This window comes from Sinocyclocheilus anshuiensis, unplaced genomic scaffold, assembly GCF_001515605.1.
Source record: "Sinocyclocheilus anshuiensis isolate Anshui unplaced genomic scaffold, SAMN03320099.WGS_v1.1 scaffold194, whole genome shotgun sequence".
In the NCBI taxonomy this organism is placed as follows: Eukaryota; Metazoa; Chordata; class Actinopteri; order Cypriniformes; family Cyprinidae; genus Sinocyclocheilus; species Sinocyclocheilus anshuiensis.
The window spans coordinates 322,329-347,001 of NW_015546074.1; the positions used below are offsets into that span (position 1 = coordinate 322,329).

At 39.3% G+C, this 24,673-nt stretch overlaps 1 protein-coding gene across 1 annotated transcript in view; it reads right to left on the reverse strand.

Moving 5' to 3' along the window:
• Positions 1-24,139, reverse strand: part of LOC107699816 (microtubule-associated tumor suppressor candidate 2-like) — a 40,028-nt gene extending 15,889 nt beyond the window's left edge. Inside the window, exons 1-5 of the mRNA XM_016501208.1 lie at positions 22,028-24,139; positions 21,645-21,855; positions 18,973-19,176; positions 4,264-4,410; positions 1,710-1,808 (exon numbers count right to left, since the gene is read on the reverse strand). Of these exons, the coding sequence (XP_016356694.1) occupies positions 1,710-1,808; positions 4,264-4,410; positions 18,973-19,176; positions 21,645-21,855; positions 22,028-23,917 (2,551 nt within the window). The 5' untranslated portion in view covers positions 23,918-24,139. The remainder of the gene's footprint in view (positions 1-1,709; positions 1,809-4,263; positions 4,411-18,972; positions 19,177-21,644; positions 21,856-22,027) is intronic.
• Between the last annotated feature and the right edge of the window lie 534 nt (positions 24,140-24,673).

Below are 24,673 nucleotides of genomic sequence, written 5' to 3' on the forward strand. Positions count from 1 at the left end.
CAGACTGTAAGTCGTTTTTTTATATTTAAAGAATTTGCCACTGATGATTCAAACGCAAGTTTTGAGCAGTGTAGAGTAGGGCTTGTTGTTTGTCATTTCTCTGATCACAAATGCAGACATGGTTTTATGTTTACGCGGCGCGATGCAACGCAACGCGTAAAAAGACAGTATAAGTCATTATAATCCGTAATTATGTCCCCACTGGATGCAACAAATGCCTCGTTTATATTGGGTTTTAATGTTTTTGTCTCGTCGCTCCGGCCGGACACGGCATCACAATATGGTAAGGGGCGTAACATTTCCGTCACACGCTTGAGGTATTCGGCCAATCACAACGCACTGGATAGCTGGCCAATCACAGCACACCTCACTTTTCAGACCGATGAGCTTTGTAAAAATCGACGTGTTTCAGAAAGGCAGGGCATAGAGGAGAAACAATAATGTACAGTATGTGGAAAATAATGTGTTTTTTTTAACCTTAAACTGCATAAACACATTTCATTACACCAAATACACAAAATAATGTTCTTTTTAGCAACATCATATGACTCCTTTAAACTATAAGTATGCTTGAAATGTGACTGCAATTCATTCCATTTTTGGTGTCATACATGTCATTTAAGTCAATTAATGTAAAATATTGTTTAATTAAATGTATAAGGACCATACATTAATGTGATCATAAAAACTATGATCAGGTCAAACATTCAGCAGTAACTGCTGACTTGCTTCTTCCATGAACACACATAATGCTCACTGATGAGTCAGCTCAACACTAGAGAGGATAGAGTCAGGATAACGTAATCCATAAATATATGTAACATATGTATGGTAATACAGTGAAGCCCACAAGTGAAAATACTTTATTTTGCAGACTTTTCTAATTTAAAGCAATGTTATTTTATTTTTTACATTTTTTTTATAATTATATATGAATTTCAAAATGTACATACATATATACACACTACCAATATGCATGTTACAAAAGATTTTTATTTGAAATAAATGCTGTTCTTTTGAATTTTCTATTCAATTTCATTAAAGAATACTGAGGAAAATGTTTCATGGTTTCCACAAAAATATGATGAATGAATGATTTCTGAAGGATCATGTGACACTGAAGTAATTGCTCCTGAAAATTAGCTTTGCATCCCAAGAATAAATTACAATTTAAAGTATTTTAAAATAGAAAATAGTTCTTTTAAATTGTACAAATATTTCACAATATTACTGTTTTACTGTATTTTTGATCAAATAAATGCAGCCTTGGTGACCATAAGAGACTTATTTCAAACACATATTTAAAAAATCTTAACGACCCCAAACTTTTGAACAGTAAAAGTGGATCATCCAATAAGACTTTAGAAAAACTTTTTATAAATATGCTTATATATAATTTGTAAGTGTTTAACTAACATTTTATATAGGTATTTAAATTTACTGTGTATTTTAATTGAATTATTGAGGAAGCAAACAATTAGCAAAATATCAGATTCAATTAAATTATTATATTTATTTTAAGACCTATGTAGGGTGTCAATTTAGCTTCCATTATTAGTGAGGGAATTACTCGCCGGTTTCTTAATGGAAGTCTTTAGTCTTCACAGTGTTGCTATGACAACCACTAGTAGCCGGTTAATGAGGGATGGAAAATGACAGTGGGAGGGGCGGCAGCAGCAGAGCAGAATAAAACGACCTCACACACTCACCAGGGGACTGAGGCTTGGGAGAGACCACTGCAAACCTCTTCGGGGACGACACAATGGGTCGGGTGATTTCTCCATCCCTTTGAAACTCCTTTCTAGAGGCTGAATGAGAAACAGATATATATATGTGTCACTATTGTGAATGAGAATTAGTTACAGTTCCTAACTATGAACACATAACACATTTAATGAAAAAATATTTTTTTATTCTAAAATATATTATTTGATTTGAATGAGTACTATCAAATCAAATAATAATTTTAATCCAAAAGCTCTGCAATCAAAATAAGTTTTATATTAAAAAAAAATAAAGTAAATGCCTAAGGTGTCCACTAGCTGGAGCCCTTGGCTCACTCATGTTCTCTTTCCGACACTGTGACTGCAGTGTCTTCAGCATGAACAGCTATGATTATATGATATGATATGGCAGCCACTAAAGAGCTCTTCAAGAATATTTTTTATAAAAGTATTTTTTTCTAAATCACCACTTGGAAACATGTTTATATTGAACTTTCCATTCATCAAATAGTAATGAAAAAATGTATCACGGTTTCAACAAAAATATTTAAAGCTGCAGTCCGTAACTTTTTTTGGTTAAAAATGATCCGAAATCAATATTTGAGCAAGTACATAACCAGCCAGTGTTCAAAACTATCGCCTTACTTTAGCCCGATTCACAACGGTTAGCTTATAATAATGTTTTCTAATTTGAGTGGTACGGGTAGGTTTTTGCGGGAAATTCGAGCATGGCACTGTCATTACGTTACTTCTGTAAACATAAAGAAGTTGTCCCGGCTACTAGGCTATCGCATGTGAGGATCCTGCTGGTGGCGGATCGTTTATAGCCTTTTCTCACAGCAGTTAGAATAATTAAATGTATCATTTTGATGGCGGACAGAAAGGATTATGTGTTTATGAAACACATGTGAATGAAATTAAATTATATTCCAGTTATAAATGTGCTTCTGATTACAGATAGCCTGGGATTACACAAGATTTATATTTTAACGACAACCAGTTCGAAGGGAGTATAATTTGCTTTTTGGGTTAAAAGAATTTCTTAATATGAAATTCGAATGGTATGACAATTAGAGATTAGACTGTGCAGAAATTGAAATCTACACACTAATACACACTCTGAACAAAATGTTTCATTCATCCAATTAAAAAAATTTAGGGTAATGATTCACATCTATATTTTTTAACTTGAGCCAATGGAAAATAAATAACTTGCCCTAAAAAATTTTTTCATTGGATGAATGAAAACAAAATTTCAGTGCACATAGTCACGCAATGCTGATGTTGTTAACATTAACATTAATAATTGGAGAATAAAGTATAACAATAATAATCATTTGCACGGTTTGATGTGATATGAGCTAACCAATATTTAGATTAAATCACCATTGGTAGCGCGATTTATTGTAATTATTTTTTCCTCAGTTGGTCAAAACAAAAGTGGCAGACTTGTTACTTGTTCAGATGACAATATACAGTTAAAATTCTTATTTGGGTCATATGTTCCAAGAGGTAGGCTAGAATCTGTGATTGCGAAGTACAGTAAATATCCACACCAGTGTGGTAACTGACTGCTACACATACTCCTCAAAACATTAGATTCATCCGTGCTGGAGCTGCGTCAGAGCACAACCCACGCAAGGAAGATAATTCCGCAAAAAGCTGCAATTGCAGGTTTTCAAACAGAGATGGCGACAAAGAGGCAAAACTTACGGACTGCAGCTTTGATTTTTTTCAGCAACTATTTTCAGAAAAGTCTCTTGAGCAACAAATCAGCTTATCAGAATAATTTCTGAAAGATCATGTAACACTGAAGACTAGAGCAATGGCTGCTGAAAATTTTGCTTTGCATCACAGAAATAAATTACATTTTAAAATATATTCCAATGGAAAACATTTTCACATTTCACATATTTCACATTATTTTTGTTTTTACTGTATTTTTATCAAACAAATTAAATTCAGCTTAATTAGTACATAACGCTCATTGATATTATATCTTATTGTTACTAAAATCATATTATAAGGAAAAATACATTTAAAAAATGAAGGAAAAAAATCTATCTCCCTCTGTGTAAGCCATGAATTGTTTTTGTTCATAATTGCTAGGTTTGCTCAATCTTCTGTAACAGCCTACAGAGTGAGCATGTTATTCTATTATCATTCTAATGATGTCTTCAGCTATCAACAAGCTTCTACTTTAGTGATTTTTATCCCATATAGACTGCAGAATAATGTAGATGTGTTTAGTGCAACTGATAATAGATAACTGTATTTACAATTCTGATATCCCATAATAAACAGACATCAGTAAGGTGAGAATACGTACAGACAATATTTACAACATTTCTGCAAAAATGCAGTTCATGTACATTTTTTTGCACACAGAGGTGTAAATGTGTGTGAAGTATGAATGCTGTTGTCATGGTGACAGCAGCATGCTCTGCCACTGACACACTTCTTCACGTGCCTGTCATGTGACTTCTGTGAGACCCAACATTGGTCACATAATAAACGAGCTTGCAGTGGCGTCACTTACCCATGGGTGAGGCACAAGGGGGCGGGTGCAGAGATCGGCGGGATGGGGGCGGGGGACTGCTGCGGTTCTGACTCCTGCTGCTGCTGCTCTCAGCAGGAGGGAGAGGAGAGCGCGAGAGGAGAGTTTCATCACTGCTGCTGTGTGGACCTGTGCAGAGAGAAATAAGAAGCTTGTGAAGCTTTGAGGAAAAAAAAATTCTCTGCTGTCCTATATCCTATTATACTTTTATTATACAATTAAATACAATTTATTATATATTTAAACTTATTATACAATTAAACATTTCTATGGTATCAGTACTATTGTTTTCTCCCTTTAATGAATCACTTATACTCATAATATTTTCATTCACAACTCACTTTGGATAAAACATCTCTTCAATGAAAATTTGAAAACAAAATGTGTGTAGCATCTGTAGTTCATCCAAGAATAAAGATAGCTAAACTAACGGTAGTGTACAGAGTTATATGCAATGCTCTGCTGATACACACAGACGAGTTGTTTCCACCTTTCTATATAGTCTGTTCATCTCAGATTTATAATGGATTTCTAGCCAGGTATCCTGATTCAACAAAGGTCTAGATTGCTTTGATTGAATGCTGACACATCCTCCTTCAAGCTCACACATCCTACAGCCCAAATAATTCAATGCAAAGTAGATGCAAGATGAGATAAATGTGACTCAAATCATGCTTAATGGGACACTGATTGTGATCAATAAAGTCAGCTGTAAAGTTGTCAAGGATTTAACTACTTATAATACAAGGTTGCTGTTGTGTGTGTTTGCTAGGGATATGACAGAAGCCAAATATCTTATTCGGAAAGGCATGGGTAATGGCTTCAAAACAAATAATGAATTCTATCAAAGAATGAGAAAAATATTTGGCAGATACATTCACTCCCCATGTTTGCTGGGTGACTAACAGGCTAACAGGTGAGCCAGAAATAGTACAATATTATACATCAATATCTAAAATTACTACGAGTGTGTGAAGTGAGTGTGAGTGTAAACCTTATGAATGAAATGAGCACGGCATGATGGCAAATCAAAAAGTCACGCTGTCCACTCTAAGAAATCAGAGCTAGCCAAGAGTAATATCATCTTGTAAAATGTACAGTGGTATAGAAAAGAATCACCCTTCTTTAAAATAATCACATTTTGTTGCTTTGTAGCCTGAGATGAAGACGGAAACAGTTTTTGTTTTATCCAGCTGTATTTACTTAGTGCAACTTATAACATCCAAGCAGAAGATAAAACACCAACACGTCAGAAAAAAAAAAAAAAAAAAAAAAACACGAGGTGGGGGGGTTTCATGGGGTCTTAAAAAGACAGAGTCAGTGAGAGAGACACCAGGACGTAAAGAGAGAAAAAGCAAGAGATTCTCAGATTTCAGTACTTTGAGATGTGATCATAGTCTCTGAGGACAATTAGGTCATACATTACTTTAACTGTTAACTACTTAATCTCTGTTAAAAATAAGGATATTACCATGTATATGAACACTTAAGTTGGAAAAAGGATCACCTCACTCTTAAAAATGACTTGTAAACTCAATCAGGTGTAGTGAATCACATTCTCAATGGCACACAAACGTTTGACTTTCAACTGTGATCAGCTGTGGTCATTTTGATTAGCTCAGCATGAAAAGAGCTTTCCTGGAGCATTCAGTGAAATCTATTATTGAGAAGTGGGAGGTATTTGGTACAACACAGACACATATAACAAATTATCCAAAAAATGTGGCTTGTATGGGAGGATTGCAAAAACTAAAAGCCACTCCTAAAGAACGGCCACATGCAGTCATGACTGAGATTTGCCAAAACGCATCTTGAAGATTCTGAGGCAGATGAGACTAAAATTGCATTATTTGGCCTCAACACCAAACCATATGACTGGCGGAAATCCAATACAGCTCACCATCTAAATAACACCGCTCCTACAGTAAAGTATGGAGGTGGAAATATCCTGTTATGGAGGTGTTTCTCTGCATCAGGGACTGGAGCACTTGTCAGGAGGACAATGAATGGGGCAAAATACCATCAAATTCTTAAGGAAAATCTGCTGCCCTCTGCCAGAAAGTTGTCAAAGGGAAGAAGGTTTACCTTCCAACATGACAATGACCCAAAGCACACAGCAAAACTGACCACACAGTGGTTGAAGGAGAAAAAGGTGAATGTCCTGGCATGGCCTATATGCCCTATTCAGACAGTAATTGTTTCTCAGGGGGACATAAGTGATTTTCACCATTTACAGTGGGTAGTTGGTGATTTTAATGCCGTCCAAATCCAGGATGTCGGTGTTTTTCTCTCACCACCTGCGTAAAAATCCCCAGCCAAATTACCTACTGTTTTTTGACAAACACCAAGGTCGTGTAGTGATTTAATTGCCGTCCGAATCCACATCTCTGAGCTTTTAAAAGGAGATCAATCCAAAAGTCCTTTTATAAATTTTTGTAAATCCTTTTTGACCACTGAAATGCACCGTACGGTTGCACTTCGCGGTAATTTGTATCAGAAAAGTGGCATCTCGTGCATTAAAAATGGACACCTACATCACCGAAGTGCTAGAATGTTTTTCATCTGCACTTCAATACAGCGACTGGGAGCTATCAAGAAGATGAAGAAACAGAAGAAAAACACAAACAATTCTGAAATGGGCCATTATCATGGCAGTGACAGGTAAGTTATACAGTACATTTTAAAAATATATGTGGCGAGGGGGGCGTGGTTCAGCGAGGTCTGCAGCAGGAGAGAGAGTTAGGAGACGAGCGGTGAGTAAGTGGGTCAAATGCAAATGACGAACACCTGTGTCTGGTTCCAGTAATTGGCGTGGAGAGACCGCATAAAGAGGCCCAGGAAAGAGCTGTGAGGGAGAGAGAGACTGACTGCTGACTGGGGAGAGACTGTGCCTGCTCTGGAGAGCCCTGTGATCGTGATTGTGCCTGTGCAATTGTACTATATTGAGCACTGGTAGCGCAAAGTTCTGTTTTACTTTGTTTGAAGCTGAATAAAAACCCCAGCAGCAGTCAAGCCGACCCCGTCCTCTTCCTTCTCAAGACATTGACGAAGGAAGCAGGAGAGCCGCCGCCATCATGCAAACTCCGACAAGTACGGCATTTGCGGATGTCATTTCATTCCTCGCGGTCCTCTATCAAGAGCAACATCAGGCGTTACTGGACATGCGGACTGATTAGGAGCGACGCTTCCAGGTAATCGTCCAGGTGCAACAGGAGGACCGCGAGAGGTTCCGGAGCTGGATGGACCGGGAGGTTCGGGCAGAAGCTGCCCCGCAGCAGACCCCGGCTCCCCACCTGCCGCTGAACAAGATGGGGGCTCAGGATGACCCCGAAGCCTTCCTGGATCTGTTCGAGAAAACAGCGGAAGCTGGTGGGTGGCCACGAGAGCAATGGCCGGTGCGCCTGATACCCCTATTATCGGGGGAAGCGCAGGTGGCTGCTTAGCAACTGCCCGTGCGGAACTTCCTGGTCTTTGACGATCTCAAAAGGGTCATCATCCAGCGGGTCGGCCGAAGCCCGGAGCAACATCGCCAGCGATTCCGTTCGCTGGACCTGGGCGAGAGTGGCCGACCCTTCGTGCTGGCCCAACGGCTCCGGGACTCATGCCGCAAGTGGCTACTGGCTGAGGAAAGCGACGTCGACCACATCATCGACCGGGTGGTACTGTTGCACCGGGAGAGAAAGTACTTGTATTACTCCCAACTTCAAGTTCTAAATTACTTGCAAAGTGGCAAGGACCATTTGAGGTCACACAGCAAGTTGGAGATCTCGATTATGAGGTGGTTCGCAGATAGGAGCGGGGCACGTCAAATTTACCACCTCAACCTCCTGAAGCTTCCGTTCGGGTTGTTCGGGGCACCGGCCACTTTTCAGCGTCTCATGGACCGTATTCTCCGGCCCCATGCTGCATATGCCGCTGCCTATTTAGATGACATCGTCATCTATAGCAATGACTGGCAGCGTCATATGGAGCATGTGAGGGCTGTTCTGAGAGCGCTGAGAGTGGCCGGACTCACGGCCAACCCGAAGAAGTGTGCGGTTGGGCGACCCCGTCCTCTTCCTTCTCAAGACATTGACTTTGTTACAATATATTATATTTGGGCTATATTATATATAATTGATCATGTGACTGGCTACGTAAGACACGTAGTTCCAGGTTTGTAGCATTACAAACTCAGACGTCCACAGCAAATTTATCTTCATCTGAAAGCGTGTGTAATCACTAAGGAGCTATGGAGATTTATTTTTTAAAGACTTCCCCATGAGAAACAATTACCGTCCGAATAGGGCTCTAGTCAGAGCCTAGACTTAAACCCCATTGAAAATCTGTGGAATGACTTGAAGGCTGCAGTCCATAAACAGGCACCATCAGATTTAACTGAACTTGAGCAGTTCTGCAAAGAAGAATGGGCAAATATAGCAAAGTCTAGATGTGCAAAGTTAGTAGAGACATATCCCAACAGACTAAAGGCTGTAATTAAAGCAAAAGGTGGTTCAACAAAATACACAAGGGGGTGATCCTTTTTCCAAATCAGTGATTATTATTTTTTTTCTCTCTCTGACATGTTTATGTTATATGTTTCACTTTGATGTTATAAGTTGCACTGAGTAAATACAGCTGGATTAAACAAAAACTGTGTCTGTCTTCATTTCAGGCTGCAGAGCAATACAATTTGATTATTGTAAAGGGGGCGGGGTGATTCTTTTCTATACCCACTGTATGCTATGTTTTTGGTTTCATTGTGTTGTTGGTTCTGTTTCCCCCGTTGTTTGACCTAGTTTTCCTGTGTGTGTGTTTGATTCAGTCTCATTCAGTTCACCTGTTGCTTATTAGTTAACTAATTGGCTCCCTTTGTTTGTTCATGTTTAAATGCCTTCAGTTTTTGTAGTGTCCTTTGTCCGGTATTGTTTGTATGTTACTACGCCTTGGTTGTGAAGTCTTATCTCTTCTTTGTGGATTAATTAAAGCCTGTTTGGACTCGCCTTTGTCTTCTTTGCTGTGTTTGTGCCTAAGCATCGTTGCATTGTGACACCACTAATGTACTGAATCATACATATTTTCTGCTATTTGATATGTCTATTTAAATGTCTAAAACCTTGTGCTAATCAGTAATCATAATATCATTACCCTTAAAAACAGCATTCATGGCGCATGTGATGCACTGGCCAAAGACTTAAATACTTTGAAGGATTCTATACTAAAAATTTTAAATAAATGCATGAGCAAGGCAGACGGAGTAACTTTTAATAAATATATGTGTAGTTCCAAGGACAAAGAGATTTAAAAAAAACACACACGATGTTAAAATACAGAAAAAAAATGCAGCAAATGCTGTGAGAAGTATGACTGTGTCTGTCTCAGCAGGAGGTAGAAGGCATTGGCTGGCAAATGGCATGAGGTTTGGTCAGAGAACAGGACTGATACACACTACAGCAGGACATATGCATTATTTATGATGGAGCATTAAAGATTTTACTGTCTTATGTGAAGGAACAGTACAGTATGTTTTTTCCCTCACTCACTGGAATGAGAAACTGCCAAGGTGGCTACAGTATGAAGCATTTAAATTAATACATTATTATACTTAATTTTTTAAAATTATTTAAATTTAAATATAAACACTAGAACCACTTTAAATAAAGATGTAAGCTGAAATAATATCTCCTTTTTCCCCCTCCTCAACTATTGTTTTTATTGAGGAACAAAATATTCTTTAAATTCTGGAAACACCAAATGGTTAATTAATTTAATATATCAATACTGTTTCACTCTCAGAAAAAAGGTACAAAAGCTGTCACTGGGGCGGTACCTTTTCAAAAGGCACACCTTTGTACCTAAAGAGTCCATACTGGTATCTTAAAGGTACAAATTAGTACCTAAAGTGTACATATTAGTACCTAAAAGGTACAAAAGTGTACCTTTTGAAAAGGTACCGCCCCAGTGACAGCTTTTGTTCCTTTTTTTCTAAGAGTGTGCAATACTGCAATACTGTTAATAAAAGTGTAAAAACAAGCATTTTTGTCATAATTATAGCTTGGGGGGAAAGGTGGAATTCACCACTTACAAGAAGACAAGCTTTTAATGAAACTTGACTGTCTATTCAGTAGAAACGTGGGGGAAAAATAATCTGTGCTATATGACCAGAGAAAAGGGGCTGTGGCATTCACTTTTGACAAAAAATAGATTTTGGCACCACCCACTCTCTGTGAGCAAGAATACAATTCATAGTTTTCACGTGATGTTACACCCTTACAGGAGCACCCACATGGAGGGCAAAACAAGGCTTTCCTCCACTGACTGCCAGTTACTTTTATGAGATTTTCATTAAGTAGTAATGTAGTACAATGTGATATTTAAAGGCCAAATTCAGTAAACACCTTATTGATGATGCATACTTTGTACAGGCAAGCAGATGAACCCAGAATATAAACGCAATGCGCAAAGTTTCACATTAAATGTTTTCCCATAGAAAACCATTATAAAGAAAACACTTAACCATTTAGCGCATTGCGTTCAAATTCCGAGCTCATTTGCTTGCCTGTGTAATGCATGCATCATCAACAAGGTGTGTACTGAATATGATCTTTTAATATCACTGTTGCACTTTGTGTTTTCACATTAAACGTTTTAGAATGTGACTGAAATATCGCAGCGGGTGCTTTATATGGATTGCTAATGGCCAAAACTTGCATTTTGTTCACATATCTTTGTTTTATTCTTTTAAGATGTGATCTAAATATTTTTGGATTGGAACAGATTGAAAATTGTCAGGCTTGTGCTGCGGTTCTATGGATGTTTTGCCCGCCAGGTCTTCGAGCCAGTCACGTGACTGAGAACTATGAATGTATCTCATTGAACAAGTAGATCTGAGTGCAGGCAACATGGAGAAAGAGTATACACTGTTCATTTACATGTACTTCCCACAACAATACAAATCTGGTTGAAGATCAGCAGACTTATCCTTAAACTGCAAATGGAACTTTTTTTTCACACACCTAGAAAATCATGGAAATTAAAACTTAAATTAAAAAGCTATAAAAATGTATATAGTGAGCTAAACATGACATAGAACAACCTTACAGTTCAGCATTTTTAAATATACTTTAAAATGAAATAAAAAAATTGTAAAAAAAAAATAAAAATAAAAATAAAATATTATTAAATGTTTTTGATAATCACTGAAAATGTGTCTGATTTTGTTCCAATCAGGCAAATGGCCTACGACTAACTAGTTGGCACTTTGTGCTTGAACTCCTGAAAATGTATGTGACACGAATAAATCACAAACAACACTTACATGGGTCCAGGTCTTGCTTTCCAATGTCCCTTTTTAAAACGAAAGTGAAAAGAGGTACAAAATAGCCCAGTAATGAAAACATTTGTGCTGCCAATTCGTCTGTTAGTAGAGGATACACATCCAGGATCCAGACTTGAGATGACAATAAACATCATCTGCTTTCACAAAGTTAATCTGATATTAAAACTCCACTGAGTTGCCAAAAAGCTCCAGACAAACAACGAGTCTTAAAGATCACTAAACTTTAATTTAAACCCTTTGCAAAATAGTAGAAGCCCAACTGCTCTTGAATACCTCCACATTTCCAGAGAGGACATAAGAGTGAAAGTGGTGACACAGGCCTAGTTGTTGACACTCTAACTTGGGTAGGGTCAACAGCTGTACATTATATTTTATCTACCGAGGACGGCATCTAACAAAAATGCCACATGCACATCTCTGAATTTAAATAACAAGCCAGGAGTCTTTGGGTTTTTAAGAGGGGACATAAAATTGGGACAGGAAGGCGCCACTGTTGACCTCTCAGCTGTCCAAGCCGAGAGACAAATGTGTCCCCACTATAGCATCAGACATATCAGGACGTCTGCTGATGTCATAATGGGATGCTAGACAAGGGTGTGGTTTCAAAACATACTGCACTTACAGTACAAAAAGAGAGAGTATAAATACCTGAGAAAGAGTCTCACAGTCTCTGAACTGTGAGAGCACATATATTACACTCAGCAGTTTAGTGACACCGTTTGCTAGACTCAGCATTTATCTGCAGTCTTGAGGGAATGACTGCAGTGAAAGAGTCTATAAATGAATAAGAGGACACTCAAGCCTTGAATGTAAGGACAAGCCCTTCAATATGTCCCGCCTCGACTTCCTGTTTAAATAGAAATATTTTGGAGGTTTATAATTCCTGGACAAACCTGAAATGAAAAAGAGTATATTAAGTTGTGTGCCTCATATTTTCTATCAAATGCTTACAATTAGAAGTAGCAATGTCCAATTCATGAAAAGTAGCTGTCCAAGTCTTTCAAATGGCCATTAATAGACAAAAAAGGCGTTTTGTAGATGGCTAACTGGACCATGCTAACCAGCCAGTAAGTAAGCAAAGTAAGCTACTTTCTGTGAATGTGTGAGATTTCTTATTTAGCTGCACATAACTGGAAGAATAATAAAGTGCAGTAAAAAGGTATCTATTCTTTTAACTACAAACCAGGATTTTTATGATTATGATACTGAATTAAAATGATATGATAACAAATAGCAGTTTGTAATTTCAGTCAGCATAACAGACTGTTTTTGTACAGCTTTTGTACAGCTAAAAAAAAAAACTGGAAGTGGAAGACACCTGAAGTTTCACACATTCATATCACAAATGGCCATGTCTGATGTTAAGTTAAAAATAAGGGATGTTCTTTTTACTCTGCAAAACCTGAAAATATATTGGTAATGTCTTTTAAAGGGGACATCAGATGCTCATTTTCCACAAGTTGGTATGATATTTTAGGGTCTTCATGAAATGTCTGCAACATACTTTGGTTAAAATTCCTCAATGATCGTGTAAAACAACACCCTTTTTACCTTGTCAAAAACGACCTGTTTCGGTGCATGTCTCTTTAAATGATAATGAGCTACTGCTCACCCCACCCATCTCTTCTATTTTTTTGTGTATTCGGTGGTGTTACCATCAAAAACAAAAATAATCCACTGTGTCCTCAGCGGCTCTGATGTCGGGAGAAAATTGTTTCACACTGCAAGCTTGAGCTTCACGTCAGCGTAACTTTATCATCACTGCAGCTACTCGCGAGTGTATTCACACTGGAAGCGTTTGTACAGCGTCACAGCGGCGGCTCCAAAGTTACATATTTCTTTACAAAGACAACTATAAATTTATTTTTAGAAGTTGGTCAGTTATAAACTTTAAAGTTTTAAAGTTTGTGTGAGCATGAGCAGTGCAGCAAAACTCTGAGCTGAAACCATCGCTTCAGTGCTACTCATGCGCTGCTCAGCCGGTGTGAATGTACTCATTTGTTAACATGCACGCTGGAAAAAATATGCGCTGCTCACGCACCGCTCATGCTTGCGGTGTGAAACCGGCCTTGTGTTCACTTTTACATCCAACTACAAAACACCTGCATTACTTACGACACATGTCGCTACAGCTGCTCGAGCGCAGAGAAAATGGCGTACAGCGTACAACTGGCTGAGGGCGAAAAAATGCTAATATGGGACAGTCCGTCAGTGGTCGTGGGCGGGGCCTAAAAACTGCTTGATAATTGAGACTGTTTAGGTTTTTTGTGGTATTAAAAAAAAGGATTTAATTGATTTTTATTATTGTAAGGTGGTTGTGTCCACACACTGCTTAGACACATTTATATGCAATTTTGCATCTGATGTCCCCTTTAAATTATATATGACACGATATAACCAAAGCAACAGATGGTCAAATTAAACATTTCATTCTTTGCATTTTTGGTTAGCATGCTAATCAATTAGCCTACTAAGCTAACATGTCTAGCGCAAGTTAACTAAGTCATAGAAAAATTTTGAATTTTGCACTATATGTTAAAATGGATATTATAATTTAATTATGTTCAAAATTTTGAAATATATTATACTACTGTCAAAATCTCCAGTCACCAGCCCTGTCACCCCTGAATTACATCTCCCAGCATCCCCCCTGGTTCCCACCTGCACTCAGTCAGTCATCACCTCATCTAGACATATAAGCACTCACCTTATTTATTTGCAATTCTCTGAATTCCACTACTCACCTGCTGCTATCCCTTGTGCACCACTATACCTGTCAATATACCACTGTTTTGGAAGTTACTCTTGTGTATCCTCTTCTGTTGCGTGACAGAAGACTAGACTGCTTAATAAGAGCTCTACGGGGATCTTTTGATTCAAGTATGGATTGCCAATCTGCTGAGATGGAATCTGTTGAAAATATTCTGTTGCTCCGTCGATCAAAATGGCCACAGTATGGAGATGTATGTTGAGGAGTTTATCCAGTATTGTCATTTATTAACCTGGAATGACCAATCTCTCATGGGCTTGTTTTGGATTTGATTAGACAGTCACCTAGCACAACTGATACCATCAGGCAATCCGACCCTCACCCTGAGACAATATTTAGACTGGGTGTCATGAATTTGTGGCTCTCCCCTTGCAGTTGAGGAAGTCAGTGAGGTGAAGAACAACAATGCCGCTAAGCAGCAATTCTCTGTGTAACCAATCCCTTCCTAGGTGCCAATCCTCGTCGTCCAGTACCAAACCAGTAATAACCATCAGAGCCATGCCGACTTCTCATCTTGACAAGTCGGCCAAGCACAGTTTAAAAAGATCAGCTCCAGTCAGTATTCGACTGACTTCAAAGGTGTAGGATTTTTCCATCAGGTCCGTCCATAAGGCAAGGAGATCAAGATCAGCAGTCCTAAGTCAGCCCATTTTAAATGAGTCACAGTCCATGAGTCTGCTCCAGTCCTAGATTCTGTTCTTGTCAATGCCCTGTCAGATTTTGCTTCTGCCCAGAAGTCAACTCAGAAGCCCGTTCTAGCCTTAGTAATCCATCAAATACCTATTCAATCCACAGAGCTCAACCTAGAATCTTCTTCCTTGTTGAACATCACTATAATCCCAGCACAAAGGAGGAGGATAAAGAGAAAAAAGTCAAACTTTCATCACTCTGCTTCAGCCTTTGAGCCCAGTCCAGTGTTGGCTCTAGCCCCTGAGCCCAGTCCAGTCTCAGCTCCAGCACCTGACCACAGTCCAGTGATGGCTCTAGCTCCTGACCAGAGTCCAGTGATGGCTCAAGCCCCTGAGCACAGTCTAGTGAAGGCTACAGCCCCCGAGTTCAGTCCAGAGTCCATTTCAGAGTTTCCCGCTATCATGGAAGCTATGTCGGAGTCTCCTGATGTCCCGGCCATCATGTCAGAACCCATTCTGAGAGTTCCAAACACAGAGGATTCAGAGACCCCTTTACCACTGTTTGCTCTCCCTGCTACAGCGGTGGCCATAATGCGTGTCTGGGCTGCACACTGCTCTCCAACTTCTATTGAAGTGGCGGTATTCATCCACAAATTTCCCGTACGCCCTGATGGGACCAAGGAGATGGTTCTTGAGTTTCCTTTTTGCCCAGATGCATCCATGGGGATCGTTCCCAAGTTTCCTGTTTGCTTATATGTGACTACGGAGGTCATACCCAAATTTCCTGTCTGTCTAGATGTGACCAAATAGGTCATCCCAGAGTTACCGGTTTGCCCTGATGTAGCCATGGAGGTTGTCCCCGTCTACTCAAACACAGCCACATGCCACCTTGTCACAGCCACAGAGGTCGATCTAAGTCCCCTCGTCACGGCCATAGAGGCTAATCAAAGACCCCTCATCACGGCCACAGATGCTGATCAATGTTCCCTCGTCTCGGCTATGGAAGCCACCCTAGAACTCTCTGTTTGTCTTTTTGTCTCATTAGGTCTACTGAAATCAGCCCTTCAGTCTACAGGTCAGCCGGCACGTCAAAAGTCTACAGGTCAGCCAGCACACAAGACACACGCCAAACGCCCGTCTCTCAGCCGGCACTCCAGATGCCTGTCTCTCAGCCAGCCCCCCAAATGTTCTCTAGCCAGCCACCCATCCAAATATTCTCAAGCCAGCCGATCCTCCTGACAGTTACAAGCCAGCCAGTCTGCCTGAGTTAGTTTCTTCTGCTCGGCTGTGGTGGTCTTCAGCTCCAACGTGGAGATCTCCTGCTCGGCCGGCCCCCCAAAACTGATGGTCTCAAGCCAACCAGTCTACTTGGGGTTAGTTTCATCTGCTCGACTGTGGTGGAGGTTTTCAGCTCCACCGTGAGGATCTCCTGCTCTGCCAGCTCCACCTTGGAGGTCTTCAGCTCCGCTGTGTGGATCCCCTGCTCTGCCAGCTCAACCTTGGGAGTCTTCTACTCTGCCCTGCATCATGGACTGTCTGCTGTGGATTCTATCTTGGCTCATTCTGTCCTGGCTTCTTCCTATTCCTACCACTCCCCAGCTAGGGAGTACTGTCACAATCTCCAGTCTCCAGCCCTGTCACCACCGAACTACATCTCCCAGCATCCCTACTGGTTCTCACCTGCACTCAGTCAGTCATCACCACACCTGCCATTGATCATCACCTCATCTAGACACATATAAGCACTCACCTTGCCTACCCTTATTGTCTGGCTATGTTGTGCACAACTCTGTGTGAACTTACCTGAATACTTACCTGTGGATTGTTCTGTCTTCAAGTCATCTTCTGTCTTCATTGTTCCCTGTTGTTCCAGCCAATGCCCACATGAGATAAGGAATTCTGTTATTTAAGTTATTTGCAATTCTCTGAATTCCAGTACTCACCTGCTGCTATCACTTGTGCACCACTATACCTGTCAATAAACCACTGTTTTGGAAGTTACCGTTGTGTATCCTCTTCTTTTGAATGACAACTACAATGTCCACATTGAGGTATAATTTTATTTTGACTGTATTTTCAGCTACAGGAAGAAGATAGGATCTAGCATTACAAACAGCTAACTCTTGAGGTCCAAATGGGATATTCTGTAGGGAGAATTGAATCTTGAAGAAAAAAGCCAACTGGTGAAAATTGCCCCATGTTTAGAACATTATGTGTATATCACAGAAGAAAACTGTGTTCATCCTTGAGCTTTAAAACTAATTTATAATATAATACACAGCAAATATTTTCAACCAACTGTCCCAAGGTAGTCACTCAAAACCTTGCTTGTGAGGGGAAATACAAGAATTGAATGTGAAATTTTCCCTGGAAAATGTGAAAAGGAAAATGTTCCTGTCTTCCTGACTGGGGAACGACAGCTTGTGTGGCAATTAAGGAGGCAACACAATGTTTTGAAGTTGAACAGCCTTCATTCAGCCAAAAACAATTTGAGCATTAATGCAGATTTCCTGAGCAGCAATCAGTTACTGGGAAGAAGGAAAGACACTCAGATATGTGATTAGACTCTCATTGTTCTGAGAAATGGACTACCAACAGTAAAATATATCGACAGATAGTGGTCAAATGTGTCATTTTTTTAGATTAGATGGGTCATGTGCAGATAAACAATTTCATTTCTATTTCTGTTTCTCTGGAATTCTCTTTTTGTCAACTAACACATCTTTATTGATCGATAGAATGATGATTTATTTTCCCCTAACCATGTCTGTCATCTCACTATCAATCCTCCTTTAAGAACACTTAAATAACAAACAAGAGCATCACTCTGGCACTTTTTATCTTTATGAATTAACAAAAATAAATAAATAAATCTCACTTAATTTATTTGCGTACTGGGATGTTTGTTTGTCTGTGTAATGAATCTGATCTAAATGAATGATTACAATCCAATCATATGCTGCAGTAGCACAGTTTGCCTATAGACTCTATTGCCTATAGATTGGTTATAACAATCAAATCAGTTTCGCAACATCTGTTCAGGCTCATTTAGTGACAGGTGTCTCATAACACAATTTTTGTCTATAGATGATTTCTAGAAAAATCTGTAGATTAGTGCTTCCAGCTTATTTATAATATGTGCACAGATGCCAGACAAAGGCAGATTTCTGCAGTAATGCTCTTCACGTCTCCCTTGCACTTCTCTCTTCTTCACAACAACTGTTTATGTTCATCCCTTCACATATCTCAGCCCACCACAGCACAGAAACCAACATCAAAGGCAAATACAATTAGAAAACAACACACACAGACTCTATATTTCTCCAACTTCATAAAAACACACTGAAAATCCATTGAACAACTCTGCAATAAGTAATATAACATGTCTTATAACGGGAGGTCTTTACTTTAAAATGATAATTATGATGGTAAAAGGCCATTTAACAGTCTGCTTTAATCATAGATGATATTTCAGACTTACTAGGATTTTGATACTAAGTAAATTTCATTTTATAATACTGGATTACACTGCTCTATTTGTCTTATGTTTTGAGATGCACTGTCTTGCACAGAGCAACCAGCAGGGTGTTACAGACATCAATTGTACTTTGTATCTACCAGGCAGAAGGCTTATGACAGGAAGAGTTGGATAATCCACAAGGTCTAAACAAATCCTGTAACAATTCCAGTACTAGAGCATGTGGTCTGAGAATGGGCTGCTTTGGTAATTCCTTACACTTTTGAGAATTTAGACTGACATGCAAAACATTTGCAAATGGAACATCATTCTTACAAGAGCTTAAATGTACAAACAGTACAATAAACATCACAACTAGCAGAAGCTAAGAAATCTGTGGAACCCAGAGCTGTTAAACTCAGGTGTCCCAGTCAGACATCTGTGTACCCCAGCATGCAAAGTGTGTTTTGCATGTGGCTGACAACAGTTTTATGACAGAAAGAGTTGTAACACTCACGGCTGGATTGGCAGGGGTCACTGTGTATGCTGTCATTCGATTGGTTGCTGGACACAGAAGACACGCTAGCACTGCGGACAAAGCCAAAGGTGGCCAGTCGAGCAGGAGGCAGATGGGAGAAGCCGGGAGGACGCAGTCCAGAATGACCCGGTTTGGGGAACATAAATTTGGGGGCCACACCCAATGATAGTCTCTTCTGATCCACTGTAAAGCAGGAGACAAATCTTAGTATTCCCTCAAACAAATCTCATAAAATCATTTACAGATAGCATGGCTTGGGATTACTTTCTACAATCCATAAAAATATTAATTAATTAAATAAATAATCTTGACCTAATCTGCCTTTTAAATCATGACACTAATACAATGGAATCAATACCATATAAGGAGTAAAAAAAGAAATTGTACACACATTTAAAAATTATTTTTAAATGTTAAATAGTCCTCGCAAATTAAAGGGGTCATATGATGTGATTTCCTGTTTTCCTTTGTCTTTGGAGTGTTAAAAGCTGTTCGTGCATACAGAAGATCCATAAAGTCTCAAAGATTAAAGTCTCAAACCCAAAGAGATATTCTTTATAAAAGTGAACGCTCATCCACGCCTTCCTAAAATGCCTCGTTCAAACACGCCCCCACATATCTACGTCACTGTGTGGGAAGATTTGCATAACGCCGCCCAAATGTATACACAAAGAAAGAAGGCGTAACTTTTATTCTCACTGTAGTATTGTTGCTGCTGTGTGTTTCGTTGCGAATGTCAAACTACTTTGTTTGGCCTTCCAAAAAACGACACAACTAGAAATCAGTAGTTAAGTTTTATTTACAACACTGTTCCAGAACAGTACAACCCAAATATTTGAGTGTTTGCAGCACATTTTACGGAGGAAAGTTTCCTGAACCTGGTAAGGGGCGTAACATTTTCGTCACATGCTTGATGTATTTAGCCAATCACAACGCACTAGATAGCTGGCCAATCAGAGCACACCACGCTTTTCAGAACGATGAGCTTTGTAAAAATCGACGCATTTCAGAAAGGCGGGGCATAGAGGAGCAACAAAAATGTACGGTATGTGGAAAATAATAATGTAAAAAAATTTTTACCCTTAAACCACATAAACACATTGCATTACACCAAATACACAAAATAATGTTCTTTTTAGCAACGTCATATCACCCCTTTAAATTCCATACACAAAAGACATGGAACAAATCACATGCATTACTTTTATGACATTTCTATATTACATTTTGGCCTTTTTGGACAGTGTGACAGTGTGAATCTTTACCCACTTATGGTGTATGCAAAGGAGCATTTGTCTAAAAGAGCACTTTTCTAAAGACCTGGATAGATATATGTAGTTTGCATTGGTACAGCTCATTAATAAAATAACCAATAGAAAATACCATTTGAAAGGGTGTAGGTATTTTCATTTGACAGTTTTAATGATCCTTTTGTGAGATTAAGGATTCTGGATGGCTGATTTATTAATTTCTGCATTTTCCAGGACAGGGTGATATTTAATACAACTGACTGGCAAAAGTCCAGCTCATTGATTTACTTCCAGAAGAATAAAGAGAGACTAAATTTTTATCACATTTAAAAGAGATATATCTAAATGTGAGATAATTAACTTCTGACAGGCTTACCCAAAGTCACAGTTTTGATCTCTGAAGAGATTTGAAAACATTACAAAGCTTTAAGCAGTGGACGAATTGTAAAACAAATTCAGGGGGGATGGTGTGGTCAATTTCGTTGGTGGGGAAGGGTGTCCTGTAGCTAATTTTACAAAATGATTACAAACTTTGTCTAATTTTTAAACAGATTTTTATTTAATGAAAAATTAGCTTTATTAAATTAACTTTTATTTATAAGCTGTATTCCTTCAGGGGCCTGAAATGGAGGAATTTTGGTCAATACTGATAATTAAATGATATTTTGATGAATGTGTTTTTGTGCTGGCACAAAACAATTTGTTCAAAAAGGCTGAAATTAAAAATGGACTGTTGAATCACTGGCTTATTCGATTCGTTCATAAACAGATTCATTCAAGAAACAAAAAACTTTGTTGCTCTGCACTGTTTGTATAAAATTAATAGCACGTGCTGATATTCAGGAAAGTACATTGCTTGTGTGGTGAATATAAAAATATAAAAACTCATACATGGGTATTTTTTCTTTAATTGACTGAATTATAAGGGCATTCTAACTGCATTCTAATAGGCTTCATCGCTCAGTGAATGCTTTTTGACTCTCAAGCCATGTTTTTGTTTTTTTATGCAAAATCGGTGACATACTTGATAATGTCAGCTCTCCTATAGTGTATATAGCACAATAACATTATGTCAGGGGAATGTCTTTAAATTCTAATCAAGGAAAAATCATACCTTCTGTTGTCTTCTTTTTCAAAAACTTCAAAAGTTGAGCTTGAATCATTTTGTGCGAAAAATGATGAAAACTTGCTTCAGCTTGTGCACTGATTGGCCAATCGCCGTTATTTAGTTTGTAAATTATCATACATAGAGAATTTTAACATTTCATTTGCATAATAAGTTTTACATAATACACAAAATTAATAATCTAAAAGGCATGGTAAGGGGGGATGCTTTTTGTCTTTTTTTTTCAACGAGGGGGATGACAACTGGGGACTTTGAGGATTTTAGCACCTACTGACCTGCAGGTTCCTGGTGACTACTTGGGGCCTGAACAGCTGGAGCCGTATAACTGAGGGGTGATGCTGACCTTTGACCTGCTAACACCGTCCTGTTCTTAGTAGCAGGCTGTCTGGTAACAGCTCCAAGGCCAAGCTGAGGCCTTAGGGCTCTGGGAAAGCGAAAAACGGCAGCAGCAGCATCATGGGTATTTAGCTGAACCACTCTACCACCCTGAAACCATAAGAAGCATCTATTGATGTTTTTGTTACCACAAATTTAATAAAGCAGTTGAGAGAATTAATAAATTATGCTTACTGCTCATGCTTTCACAAGCACAACACATTTATCTAGAGTTCAGTAGTGCTATGTTAGCAACTGAGAATGTCTACTACACAAGTCCCACCTGTAAATATTGATCTGGCAGTTCCCCGTGGAAACTCTCTGATTTGCCCACCAGTTTATGGGGGACAGTGTGGCTCAGTGGCCTGATCCCAGACTCTATCAGTCCTGGAGGGGAGTAGTACCCTGACCTCTGTACTTCTTGACGATACTTTTCATAAAGGATATTAGAGGAGCTCAGCACGGGTGAACCTCTGAACCTCTCGGCCTTGGATTCTTTTGAGGTTGGTGAGCTACTGTAAGGTGTAAGTCTTGGCGGTAGCGTCGATACTTCATAGGGACCTTCAGACATTGGTTTCACTTGAGGGCTTTTGCGGACATATGTTATGATTTTTGGTCGAACATTTTTGGGCTTCTGAGGTGGAGAAGACTTCTTAGATTCACACTCTGCTTTAGTGGGTTGCTGAGGAATGGCAGGTTTTGGGAGACTGCTACTACTACTGAGAAAACTTTTACTTGGTTGCCTCAAACCAGTGGTTCCCCTCTCTAAGGTTTCATTTTGTTCCTGACTTGCTTCTCTTGTGCTAATAGGCTTGGCTGGTGATGAAGGTGGCTGTTTCCGAGGTGAACAGGTGGCTTTAGGGGATGGAGGGGTCTCAGGGCGAGACGGGCTGCCCCAAGGTCTTCGCCTTTCCAAACTCGATGCACTAGAACGTTGGGTCTTTTCAAAAGAAGCTTGATTCTTGTAAGGTTGGGGTTCAGAACCACCAGAGTGCACAGGTGTATTCGTTGAGGTTAGTTTTGAGGTTTTAAGAACAATTTTAGGAGATTCATCATTCTGGGATTTGAGTTTATTATTTATATCACCAGTGGAGTCATGGGAGAACCTTCTGTTATGTGCAGCAGACTGTGTGATGTCTGAGACAAGAGGTTGGCAAGGTTTCTTCTCAGTTGATATTGTTTTCAAATTTGGAGCCTTGTCTTCTGTTCCATGGTACTCCTTTACATGAATTCCAGGTTCTCCTAGATTGTCCTGACTGGTAATTCCTGATTCATTAGGGATCTTCTTGATCCTTGCAATTCTACATTCACTCATGCCATTTGTCAGTTGACCTGAGCTCTCATATGTTACAAAGTCTGTAGCTGGTTGGTTTTCTTGTGCTTCTAAAAGGGGTTCCTCAGGCAAGGTGGTAGAGTTAAGATTGAGATCAACACTGCCAATGTGCTTTGTACTTTTTCCTGGCTGATGATGCATGCCTTCAATATGTACAGAGCTCCGGCTTTTATCCGAAATAGTTAAACAGGTCTGTGAGGCAAGGGTAAGGTCCTCAGAGAGAGTTCGGAATGGCCCTGAGGGAGCATGCCACGAATCAGAGCTTTGGGTTCGACCAGCGTGGTCCAGAGCACTAGCAAGACTTCCTCCAAGACTAGACATTGTGGAGAGGCAAGAGACAAAAACATCATTTTCAGAGCTAAACTCAGTCCTGGCTATGCTGGTCATCATTTCTTTGTTAGTGGACTGAGGACAAACAGTAGACTCTTGCTCCTTTGAAATAAACTGGGAGAACATTTTGCTATCCTTCGGAGACTTTGCTTCAGTCTGCATCATATTGGTGGATATAGCCCCATTCATGTCACTTTTAGGAATACTGTTCTCTTCATCATCCTCTAGTTCCTGACTTTCCAGCATCTCAAACTCAGCCAACTCTGGGTCATCACATGGGGAATCTGTGCCCTGGATAATCAGCTTCACCCGTTCTTCAGTGTGAGATACCACAGAGGACAGGGTTTCAGTTACCTCCCAACTTGTTCCTCCATCTCCTCTTTGGATTTCATTAGCATTGCCATCACCATCCAGGGAATCTTCAACATGTCTGTTGTTGTTACTGATTTCCTTACAGCCATCTTCAATGCTGGTCCCGAAGGGTCTGGTGTGTTCATCATTCACACTCATATTTCCTGATGGTTCATGTGTTCTCAAGCTTTCATGTAGAGTCTTGTTGATCCCCCCTTGAGATCTGGAGCTCTCTCCACTTTCACATTTAAAGCTAAAGTAAGTATTGGCATCTTTCACACTGTAAGTTGAGATACTGATTTTAAGTAGATAACATCAGGGGTTGTCTTCAAGGTGTCAAGGTGGGTAAACAACACCACATTTAGAAATGTCTTGACATAAAACCTGTAACAGAAATACAAATAAGAAATAATCTAGACACAATCAGACGTGTTCATGTTCAATATTCTAACTTTATACCCATAAAATGATTTGGTGGTAGTATGTTTTGACATCCACAAAGCCTCTCGTTTGTGCAGAATCTATTTATGTTTCCCTTAAAGGGCAAATTAGGGGTAATTTATAGTCTGATGGTCAATGAATAGAGTGTGATCATTTGGTTGATCTAATTGACTGTTAATTAAGCAATTTAAATTTGTAGGTTAAACACTGCATTACATAATCCTTAAGAAAGCAGTTTAAGGTGCAAATTTGGTTATCGGAAAACCTTTCTAATTATTATCTCACTTGAAAATGGTTGTGGTGCTAAATTAATTGTGAAAACGTTTTTAAAATTCCTAAAAAGGTTAGTTCACCCAAAAATGAAAATTCTCACCCTCATGTCGTTGCAAACCCGTAAGACCTTCGTTCATCTTCGGAACACAAATTAAGATATTTTTGATAAAATCTGAGAACTCTCTGACCTGCATAGACAGC